The sequence below is a fragment of the Hakea prostrata genome, chromosome 7 (genome assembly GCF_041222555.1).
Source record: "Hakea prostrata isolate BN-2017 chromosome 7, UWA_Hpros_2, whole genome shotgun sequence".
In the NCBI taxonomy this organism is placed as follows: domain Eukaryota; kingdom Viridiplantae; phylum Streptophyta; class Magnoliopsida; order Proteales; family Proteaceae; genus Hakea; species Hakea prostrata.
The window spans coordinates 27,372,576-27,385,117 of record NC_142606.1 but is presented as its reverse complement, the minus strand read 5'-3'; the positions used below and the strand labels follow the sequence as shown (position 1 = coordinate 27,385,117).

The window sequence follows — 12,542 nt, the reverse complement described above, 5'->3', positions numbered from 1 at the left end:
TTGGTGTTTTCCATGAAGACGCTGAGATTTCTGCGAGGCAATTGATCAAGTTATTGACAGTTGAAGGACTAATAGGATTGCCGCCAATACCCCCTGGAGAATCAGAATAATGCAAATCGCACGATGGAGGATGTTGTAGAAGACTATTTAGAGAATCACATTACCATTGGATTGATTCAAGCATCCAAAGAAAGAGGATTCAGAGTAAACTAGGGGAGTTTGTTTGTAGAATTTGAAGAAAATTAAGTGAGGTTTGATAAAGTACAAAACTTATATTTTCCTTTCACGCTATGGGCAAAATGTTCATTTCCTTTTCAAAGTTAACAAAAAACTAAATGTGGGTAACTGTATTTTTTTAAAAAGCACAAAGTGGACATTTTGAAATATTTTTCACTTAAGTAAATAGTCAAGAATTTCAGCTCAACTTAAGTGGGAGCCTTAAGAAAAAAACTCAATAATTAAATATTTTCTATAATCAAATTTCTTCTTGAGTTATGGAATCTAAAAGAGTTTTAAATTTGAAAGTTGAATAAATAAATAAATAAATACCTGTAAGGCAGTATCGATTTCAACTATTAATACCTTGAAGCTTTTACCCAGAAGTTCCTTCTAGATCTGTCGAAATCGAACAATCAGATCCCTAAAGAAACAATCCAAATCCGAACTAATCTTCTGAATTGCTTCTACCTGACGAGGAGAAAAGAGTTCATGCAGCAATTCATTTTTCCATTTCCTTTCAACTTGATCAATCAGTTGATGCACCTTGGAGATGGTGCAACCAATTGGTTTTGGGGAAGTTTTATACCTTGATATGGAGGGGATCCACTAATCCTTATAGATATCGATTATCAGCCACTTCCACCTTCCACCATAGGTTTTCCACCAATACTGCTCTACCCACTAACACACTCCTCCAAGTCCAAGATGATTGTTGTCCTTGTGAAGTTTCCGGGAAAGAATTTGAAGGGAAGTAAATAGCCTTTGTGAGGGTGGCCCAGACTGAATGGCTCACTTCACAACTTGTTATTGACATTTCAAACCGCAATCCCTGAACCAGAAAATAGTCGTTTGAACCGGTACCTAAGATCTAAGTTTGGACCGGAGAGGTTCAGCAAGCGCTTCTCGGCTAAGGCACTTCTCAGGGAGTCCTCCCTCAGAGAAGCTGTATGGTGAATGACATAACGATAAAGCTCTCCTCCCCCCATGGGACTTCTCGGTAAAAGAGGATGAGAGAGAAATTCCATGCGATACTCATTCCAGCATTTAATGCGTAAAGGATCTTCGATATCTCACTGCGAATAAGGAAACTTCTGCTTCACTAAAGGTTTTCCTTGAGCCCAAAGCCAGCAACTCATTTGTCCCCTCAATTGTGGGCTTTTGTCATGTCAATATCAAAATGATGTTGACGCTTGGTCCATTGACAAGATCTTCCGACGGTAGGAATATCTGGCAATCTAGCTTACTCTCAAGCTTCAACTCGAAGTCACCTCTACTCTCCATCTGATCAGATGCGCATCTAAGGGCCTTAAAGCATCCACTATCTCTCCAGGTATGGACCTGCTATATAATCCACCACTATGCATGAACGATGGTAAGACTTGGACTCTCTGGCCATTACTCTCCTACATTTTGTTCATGGCAAACATTCCTTCCTTCGTCTCGTTAAGCGTCATTTCTCGAAGACGAGTCTCTGGTTTTTTTACCTGAACTGACTTAATCATTGGAGGTGGTTTTCCATCCCTAGAGGCAGCCCGCTCTGACTATTGTTTTGGTCTTAGGTACCAGGCACAGATCAAGAGCGAACCAAAGAACTAAGAACACATTTTTCACCCCAATACAACTTGTATGCAAACTTTGCAAATCTTAGGATTTAAAACTGATCGTTGGATTTTAATAGCCACCGATGTCATGTGCATGGGATGGAATTTGAGGATCGGTACCCAAACTCTACCCAATCCTATCAAAGCTTAAGAATTTCCAACCCAAGCTGTACCCTACTATGGTTCTTTGAAGCTCGACCTATCCAAAATTACCCTAACAAGGCCAAGTAAGGTTGAATTAGCTTTGATTTACCCTGACCTTGATCTTGATTTTTATCCCTTCTTTGCTGACACACCTACATGATGTGTTCTATCGAAACAAAATAATAAGCATATTCTACAACCCTTAAATGGGAATATGTTTACATCATCAGGGTTGGTGGGTAGTTGTTCAACTCAATTTACATACAATTTTATTTTAATAAATTAACATAGAATTATTACCTAAAAAGTAAATACATTAATACAAGGTTGGCCACCGCAGAGTTGTTCTAGTGGTTGAAACCAACACCTCTTAGTGAAGAGGTCATGAGTTCAACTCTCGCTGCTGAGGCATATTAATATCCCATCCTCCGGCTTAATAAAGCCCCTTTGGACCAAATTAATACAGGGTTGGGTAGGGCTGAACCCAAAACCTACTTGGCCTTGCTTGGGTTGGTTAATTTGTAACTCAAACCAGCCCCTCTGATTGAAAAGTCAAGCCCAGCCCGGGCTAAGCTCAACACGGGTTTGGGCAAGTTTGGGTCAATAGTGTTTTATTAAACACCCTAACCACGAACTATTGGAACTAATTGAGATTATACGGTTTAGGAAATACTATCACTTCCTTATACTAAGCTTGTATATATAAAAAATCCTCAACCTCAGCCTTTATATTTCCTTTCACTGGTTAGTGGTTGCTCTATTTCAAATTGAGATTGATTTAAATCAAACCAATTAAATCAAGAATGCATCAGTTCCAGATTCTAATAATTGAAATCCAGCAATCAACCATACTGAATACTAATTCCAAAAATTCTAATCTTTAAATTCCACAATCAACTACATGGGAATGTTGAGCTACTAATGAAAGCATTCATCATAACAAAGTGTGAAATGTGGTAACCTGGATTGTCACATTTATTATGGTTTTAGTGCATTATTGATAGATATCAACATGTATCAGTCTATGAAGTTTTCTTTTATTCTCCCCTGAAAAATGGATTTTTAAGACAATCATATCATTATTTGTACTGTGTGACTAATACTGTCCTGAGATCGATCATCTACAAAAACAGAACGCATTGAAATAGGTTTGATGGTAAAATGACTTCAAGTGTAACACAGAGGAATAGGATGACAATGCAAAGATATTAGACCTAATTACTAGACCAGTAAACTGTAGTTTTCTGTACATCTGGGTTCAAAGACATCTTTATTGACTATCTTGCTCAGGTTTCTGGCTCAGCTCTGAGTAGTGACCACCCATTAACTGTAAAATTTCCTTCCACAGGCCATCAGATGCATCCGGTGTATTATCAAATATCAAATTTGAACTACAGGCAGCAACGTACCAAAAATTTGATTCGATTTCTTGCTTCAATTGATCAAACTGCCACCCTGCATATCCAACAAAGAATCTCAAGTCCTTTGGATTAAGCATTCCCTCCTTCAAAAGTGCTGCAGCTTTATCAAAACTGTGTATAGAACCAAAACACAGGCCTGGCAGCACCTGCTCAAAACCTCGAAGTTGGGAATTCTCTTCTGTCCTCAACAAGAACATGCTTGCCTCCAGTGGTCCACCAATATGCAGCGAACAATCTGCAAAAGTGGCCGCTAGATTCAGATTTGAGGACGTCATGTGCTTGATTCTTTTGTTAAGTGGACGGTTTAAGATGACTCCAAAGGGCCCCTCATATGGAGATCTGGTTCCAGATCTGAGGAGAAGAACCACAGTTCTTTCGAAAGTGTGAACACCATCAAGCTTCTCTGTGGCAACGAGTACACAGCCCGACTCTGGGACAAGAATTGGATGGGCCCATTTTAAGCCAAGTGGTTTGGAGGAGTCATGGGAACCTGCTTCTTGGTCATCAGTAGCTTTAGTATCTACGTCTTGCACCTACAGAAGAATTCCAAGTGTAAATTTCGTTTCATCTTTGTATACTACCAATCAAGCATCTAGTAATACTTAGTACAATCAGGTTACATATTTCTCATAAGAGGAAGCCATTACATTTTCTGGGCCCATAATTCATACAATTATTTTGGCAGTATCGAAAATATCAACACACTTATTGGTTCCCTAAACAAAGTTAGTGGAATCCCAAGGGTTAATACTACAAATAAAATTGTTGACAAAGTCCAAACTCATGGAATTCCCATGCAGGAGTCAGTACAGTTGACAAGCCATGGATGGGAAGGGGCCAAATCAAATGGAAATCCTGAATAAATTCAGGTCTTTCTGTTATTCACAAATGAAAACTGTTTGGTGACTATGAGACATAACGAGAATAGAATGAAAAATCACTTGGAACTATTTATATGTAAATAACTTTTATGAGGAAATGGACTCATAGCCCATATATAGTTCAAGTGGTGAGTGAACCGGAAAATTAACAATGAGGGTTAATCCCATCTACAATGTAATCCAAGAAGATGCTTCCTGTGAAGATCTTGATGGCAGCAGTGGATTCACTCGACACTGCCAGGTATCAATTGCTCAAGTTTCATCACGCTCTTTATTGTCATCACCTGTCATCTGGGGTCCAAACCAGCCTTACAGATCAGAGATTGTTGTGAATGCATGCTGTATTAGTTCATATCTTCATTTATTTTGTGCTTCTTTCTGTTTTCACTTGCATCCTCTATTAAAAAAATTAAAAATTCACCATCATCGACTGCAACTTTGAGAATGTCTGTGGTTCACCTTTCATTGAACTATTTAGATTTGTCCTGTTCTCCTATTTCAATGAAATAATAAAATGGTTGAAAACAAGAGGTAACTTCTGTAATTAGGTATACAATATGTGCTAGATAATTAAAAAAATAGAGTATATTACTCTGAACTCCTGATCTTTCTGACAATCCAGTGTTTCTGACTACTCAAACCCCCCAACTTATTTAACTTCGTATCACTCAGCTCCAGTGTGCTAGTGATTTATCTAACACCTTAATTTGAAGATAGATTTTTATTATTCACCATCTACCTTTGATATGGCTGATGCTACTAGTTTGCCCCTTAAAGGAAGCTATCATTTTGCCTTTAATGAAATGGTAGATCAATACAATCATTTAACCTCCTGTCCTCTTGCTAACTTCCATGAAACCTATCAACTAACACTAACCTGCAAATCTAACCAATTCATGCATCCTCCTGTTGGCCCACAGAGACAAAGAAGCTTGCTTCTTTAGCCCCAAGTGATCCCTACTTGAACATCTAGTGATGAGCCAAAAAACTCCCGGGGAAGTGAAAGGCAGAAAACTGTGAAGATGGAGAGGATAGAGAAAATTGGGCAAGTATGAAGGTTACCTATGTTGATTTGGATCGTGAAGAGACACAATTACAAAAGATGCAATAGGGAGGGAACCACACAAAAACTTCCCTAGAATTTTCCATTTTTGCTTTTTCTCCCCATTTTCTTACAGAGCCCACCTCTTAATTTGTTATTTGTTCCTCTTGTTGGGCATTAAATGAGGTTCTCTATAAAATTCATCTCAACCCCAGGTTGAGCAGATGAGTTTTTGCAGCAATTAACAAGGTTTATAAGAAGCAATAGGGGAATCAGAGCAAGGCAAGGTCACATCCAAGCCAGGAGGGAATCATTGAGGAACACCAACAGCAACAGAACCCAACTGGAGATGTTTCCATGTAAGGGATTCTGCAGAGAAGAGTGATTCTCAGATCAAAAATAAAAACTGACTCTCTAAGACTCTAAAGATAGTTCCCAAAAAGGAAAGATAATATCAAATTAAATCTACTAGGAAATTAGTAACTTTCTAATTTTATAGAACACTCAAAAACTTCCAATTCTGTAACAACTTTTCCTCCAAGCCAGCACATTTTATTTTGAGACAGCTTGCAATCCCAAGTTTCCATGATTTTGTTTCTAGAACACCAACTCACTTGCTCCCCAAGCTTCTACTTGGCTATCAAAACACTACATCGCAAGCTTGAGAGTATTGATCACCAACTCCCAGCTTGCAACATCCTTCTACAAAGGGTGGACCAAGTAAAGATTTAGTGATGATGTCTCCAACTTGTTTAGCAGAAGCAACAAATGGTGTAGCAATAACTCCTCTCATGATTGCATCCTGCACAAAATGCAAATCCACTTCCATGTGTTTGGTCCCCTCATGAAACAGTGGATTACTAGCAATGTAGATTGCTGCATGATTATCATAAAACATCTCAATTGGCTCTTCAGCTTCAACCCCACTTCTTTCAGGGAAGACTTGACCAAACAAATTTCAGACACTATATGAGCCGTAGCAGAATACTCAACCTCAACACTAGACCAAGCCACTGTGATTTGCTTCTTACTCTTTCAAGTAACCAAATTCCCTCCAAAGAAAGTATAATAACTAGAAGTCAACCTTTGATCATCTCGCAATCTTGCCCAATCTGCATCTAAATAAGCACATAACTTTAAATTAAGCATTTTTCTTGTACAAAAGCCTTTTCCTGGAGCCTTTTTCAAATCATATAAGATACACATTACGGCATCCCAGTGAGGCTTCTTATGTGAGTGCATGAATTGGTTAACAACACCTATAGTATATGACAAGCATGGACGAGTCACAGTAAGATATATAAGCTTCCCTACCAACTGTTTGTACCTCTAGGGACTCACCAAATCCTTTCCTTCATTTTTGATGAGTTTGAGATGAGGGTCTATGGGTGTGTATCAACAAGTTCACACCCAAGCATACCAGTTTCCCTCAGCAAGTCTAGCACATAATTTCGTTGAGAACGGTTGATCCCATGATTGCTTCGAAGAATTTCAACTCCAAGAAAATACTGCAAATGCCCCAAGTCCTTTATTAGGAACCCTATACTCAAAAAATTCTTTAACTCATCAATGCCTGCGACCATTGCTGAATTCTCCTTGCTTCCTTGAGTACTTTTCTGTCCACTACTACGCAGTAACCTGTTGAAAGCATCACTCAACGTAGGTACAGTTTTTATGTCAAAATTTAGATTTAGCCTGACAAGAATACTAGACCCAAACAGTCAGGAATTTTGAAACATAGAATTCAACTCATTGTGTCCTTAGGGTTTTTAGATTGGTGCAAAGAGGCTGATGTTTCTGCAATTTTTCCACTAATCATTTAAATCCTCTACAATATTCCATCAACGAGTGACTATTCTGAGAGTAATTGAACATCCAATCATATAAGTCATGGCACAAACCAGAATTTCCTACTGAGATGCAGCCGCAAGTCAAAAAATGAAACCAGAAAAATAGAGAAGAAGAAACAAAAAGAGAACGTGGAGAAAAGAAATTAAGAAGCAAGGGGGTAGAGACTGCTTCCGTAATCTGAATGTCTACCCCAAGAGCTATATTTATTGATCAAGATTACAGCTCTAATCACTTACTAATTCTAAGTGTGAAATCCCTCACAATCCCTAATACGAGAATCTATGTTGTAGGTCCGAAGACCTGAAAGGTAGAAGACAACTGTGGGTCATCCCTTTAGAACCCATTGGATCTGACCTAGAACCAATGGAGGTTGATGATGAATTATGGAAACCCTGACTGATTTGGGAAGAAGATGTAATTTGAATGATGATGGACTTGGGAGATGGACCACGATTACAGTGTTGACACCTTTGAAAGGTCCTACAAAGTCAGGTAAGACCCTTTCTTAAGTTGGTGAAAGACCCAACTGTAGCTTGAGGCTTTTGGAACCAACATTCTGTTTTTGACCATCAAGCATTGCTTGCCTCGAGGCAGAATTGAGTATTTTTGGAAATTTAGGTTTTTGGAGCTCTACATATACAAACTTCGATCTAATTCATACCACTTTGCCTCTAAGCTATTGGAGAACGTGAGAAGAACCCTAGAGCTTTCTCTTCAAGGCCAAAGAAGATCCTAAGCATCCGTGAGAAATTCCTCCATTGAATCTTCTTCTACAAGGTTAGTATTCGATCTCATTCTCTCTAAATCTATTCTCTCTTTTGTTTCTACCCAATTCTGTGATTGTGAAGGTCTTATGCTACTGTAATGACCTACTTCTTCATCTTCACAGTCTTTGAGTGAATCCCCATTCATTTTATTCCTTCCGTGAACAACACGATATGATTTTGGTGTTTAACCTAGCATGATGACCATGATTTTCTCTTACTTGAGTTAATTGATTTCTAATCTATGTTAGTTCTACTCCTAGGTTGTTTTCTGATCATGATCTAATTATTTCTTATCTCTAGAGTGAATTCCCATTCACTCTAGTCTATCCATGAGAATCTGCAGATTAGGCCTTTTATGCAAATTGTTATATTTTCATTTCGATGACTATGTTTGATGCTTAAATCATGATAGATAGTCTCCATATACTATTTCAGAATTTTCCTATTAATTTTGGAGTGATTGGAACCCGAACGAGGAGTTTCCGATTGAAACTTAGGGTTTCTGTCCGTATACAGTCTGTTTGGTGAACTGCCTTGGTCGCCCCAAGCGACCAAGGTGTTCTAGGGCAGCAACTTTTCCCTATTTGACTCCGTTTCATCTCCGATCCTTTAGGGTTTGATCCTTATGTTCAATACTTGTTTGTTTAAGCTTTCTTTTGTGACTTTGGACTTACCCTTGACCTCTTTCTCCAGAGATTACGAATCGAGTATAAGGTGAGTACGTTCACTCACAATTGACAAGATTACATTCATTTTATTAACAGAACTTGTGTGCTTGTGTTAGCTACTGTTGTAGGACATATTCATATTTGTTATACTCTTGTAATTTCAAAATATGTTTCATCATGTTAACTTGCATACTTGTATATTTGTGAATGATCCTATTGTGATTGGACTTTGATATGATATTATGCAATCATATTGTGATGTGTTCGCCTAAATTGTAATTATGGAATGGGGAATGCCCTATTGGCGTCTTTGTCTCGGGACATCAGTGGAGGTGGTATGGGACACTTCCCTATGTTGCCCCTTGACGCTTTTCATGATTATTGGATGACATACTTAGGATTTTTCTAGATGAGTTTGGCTAGGAAACCTCGTCACGGCAAGGGTATTGATGCCGAGTGACCCGTGGTAGCAATGGGGATTATGGGCGCTCAAGACCAGTATCCGATCCGTGAGAGGACATAATGACATTGTTGGGGGTCATTCATAGGTAGGGTTGCACATAATAAACTTGGGCTCATGGGCGCTCAAGACCGGAAGGTAACCCATGAGAGGACATGAGAACTTCCTGTTTATTATATGTAGATGACCAATAGGGTTAAGAGTCCGTAGTCCGATTGGTTGGGTGCCATAGGATACGATGACTCTAGGGAGGAGATATTGGAACAGACTGCCTAGACACAGAAGGGAGGTAATGAGACCGGAACGGATTGTCTAGCGCACGAAAGGGAAGTATCCAACTCGGAGATTGATATGGCTTAGTAGATGACTTGCATTAGGCAAGGTTTAACGCTAACACGCGCCAGTACTCATACTAGACATATATAGAGTTAGAAGCATACTTGCATCATTGTCTTATATCATTTGCATCATGCTTGTTCTAAACTGTTTGCAGTCGTTTATTGTGAATTGAACTACTTTCTAAGTTCTTTTGAGCTCACCCTTCGGGGACATCTTTATAGATGATTTTGCAGGTTTATAAGAGATACCGAGCACCAGTGCAAAGCCCCCTTTCGTATGCAATACAACTGCGGACTCAGTGGGAAGAAACGGTGACTAGTGGTACAACCCCAACATCGGTCTGGACCACCTTGATAACTCCTATTGATAGCAGTAGACATCATCTTATTCGTCATTGGGAACGTAAGTTAGATGCTGATCCGAAGATGCAAGTGCAAAAGCCTTAGGTGACGAAGACGAAGATTGAAGAAGAAGAAGAAAACGAAGAAGACAAAGAACCTATGGAAGAATTAGAATAACCCTAGTCTTTCTTTAGTTTGTTTGGTTGTAATACATTAGATTGATCTACCTTTCCACTTTGACTATAGAGTTTATTTCCATTATACTCTATACTTTGATTGGTATCTGTTATCCCACAATCTAATAATTCTTTGTAATCTTTCTGAGTTACAACTTTGATTTTTTCCTTAAATAATAGTAAACAGTGAATGTTCTTTGCTTTTGATTATATTATTGTGCTATGTGGGTATATGATCGCCCCGAACTTATTTTTGGGACTGTGGATTACACCTCCAACTATCGCGGTTAGGGTACTGGCTAGGGGGATGGGACACTAAGTACATTCCAAAAATAAAAATTGACTCTTTAAGATTCTAGAAACAGCTCTGAAAAAGGAAAGAAAATATAAACTAGAGCTATTAGGAAATTAGTAACTTTTCTAATTCTGCAAAGCACATAATACTTTCTAAATGTGTAACTACTTTTCCTCCAAGATAAAGTTTTCTATTTTTGAGACAGCTTCGACTCCAAGAAGCCACAACTTGCTCTCTAAGTAACTACTAGGCTATGGCAAACCCCCCCCCCCCCCAAGCTAGAGAGTATTGTTCACCAACTCCTAACTTGCAACATCCTTCTACAAAGGTTAGACTAGATAAATGTTTGGTGAAGATGTCTCCAAATTGTTCAACAGAAGTAACACATGGTGTAACTATAACTCCTCTCATGATTGTTTCCCACAAAAAATGCAAATCCAATTCCATGTGTTTGGTACTCTCATGAAATACCGGATTACTAGCACTGTCGATTGCTACCTTATTATCATACAACATCTCAACTTGGGTTTTCAACTTTAATCCCTACTTCTTTCATTAAAGACTAGGCCCAAAAAATTTCAGACATTGTATGTGCCATAGCACGATCTTAGCCTCAACGCTAGACCGAGCCATTGTAATCCGCTTCTTACTCTTCTAAGTAATCAAATTCCATCCAAGGGAAGTACAATAACTAGAAGTTGACCTTCAATCATCTTGCAATCTTGCTCAATTAGCCCTCTAAATAAGCGCATGTTAGGACCCTAGGATGAGGCCATTTGGAGGAGAGAGAGTATTAGGGTTAGTTGAGGGGTATTAAATAGAGGGAGGATTGAGTAGAGAGGGGATCGAATGTTTTATGAGTGAGTCTTGGGCAGCCGTAGGGTGAGGAAACACCGTGAGGTGTGGGGGTGACTAGCACCATCAAAACCAGCTCTATCTTGTTAATTTCTTACAATTTCATATTGATTTTCTAAGATATTAGAAGGGTCTTATCAACTGGTATCAGAGTAGACACGATCCCAGGGAGGTGATGGCACTGCCTTCATTTTCTGGTGAAGGAGAAGTTCAGAGATGGATTCTAGAGGTTCTTGTGTTTTGTTGGGAGAACCAAATCGAGGAAGAGCAGTGGTTGGAGGTGGCGATCCAACATTTGGAAGGAGAGGCACTCAACTAGATCTATTGCAAGAACTGGATGGAATTTACCTGGACTAACTTCAAAAAGGCGTTGGTTATCGATTTCGGTAGTAGGAAGGATGCAAAGCTTCCTCATATCGAATCTGCATCGGTTCTTGGAGAGGAGGAACCGCACCACCACTTCAATCAAGCGCAGGAAGCGGCCGAGGGTTGTGGTCGATTAGTTGCAGAAGGTGTTTCTCACCGAACCATGAGAAGAGAGCCAAATAAAGGTTTGATGGTTGAGGCTATTGCTTTTAGCAATGGAATATAAAACGAGGGTCACACGAGGAGTGGAAGCTGGTCGGAAGCGCATGGCGGGAATCAGCAGGCAACGGCAAAGATGTCTGATCGCAGAAAAGGGAGAAGACAATGGAGTTTTAGGGTTTTTGGGGTTAGATTGGTTCACCTTAAACCAGTTCATGGGTTTGGTCTAAACCCTATGGGCCAAAGATTGTGTTATTTGGGCCACATTCAGTTCTGCTTTGACTCAAACATAGGGCCCAAACAAACCCAATACAAAGATTGGGCCGCTAGACCCCCAAAGAAACCCCCTTGGGTCAAGCCCATCTCGTTTCATTAACACATATTTCTTAACACACTCAACAGAATTATTTTGGGCCCATTCCATTCTTATTACCCAAAGCCCAATCCAGCCCATCAAACCCACGTCCAACCCATTTATCTTTACCCTAATGCTCTCTCTCCTCCACATCGCCTCATCCTAGGGTCCTAACAACACAACTTTAAATGAGCATTTTTCTTGTACCCAAGCCCTTTTCATGGAGCTTTCATTAAATACTATAACATACGCATCATGGCATCCCAATGAGGCTTCTTAGGTGAATGCATAAACTAGCTAACAACACCTACAGCATATGACAAGTATGGACAATTAACATTAAGGATTCGTCAAATCCTTTCCTTCATACTTGGTGAGTTTGAGATGAGGGTCGATAGGTGTATCAATAGATTAACACCCAAGCAACCAATTTTGATCAGAAACTCCAGCACATATTTTTGCTGAGAGAGGTTGATCCCATGATTGCTTCAGAGAATTTCAACTCAAAGAAAATACTGCAAATGCCCCAAGTCATATATCTAGAACCGTGCAGTCAAAAAATTCTTTACCTCAGCAATGCCTGCATTGTCACTTCCAAAAAC

The 12,542-nt window shown here is 39.4% G+C and overlaps 1 protein-coding gene across 1 annotated transcript in view; it reads right to left on the bottom strand.

The window, feature by feature from the left end:
* Positions 1-2,913: 2,913 nt before the first annotated feature.
* LOC149010842 (uncharacterized) overlaps positions 2,914-12,542 on the bottom strand; it is a 43,815-nt gene continuing 34,186 nt past the window's right edge. The window contains exon 3 of the mRNA XM_089163437.1: positions 2,914-3,918. Within this exon, the coding sequence (XP_089019563.1) occupies positions 3,235-3,918 (684 nt within the window). The 3' untranslated portion in view covers positions 2,914-3,234. The remainder of the gene's footprint in view (positions 3,919-12,542) is intronic.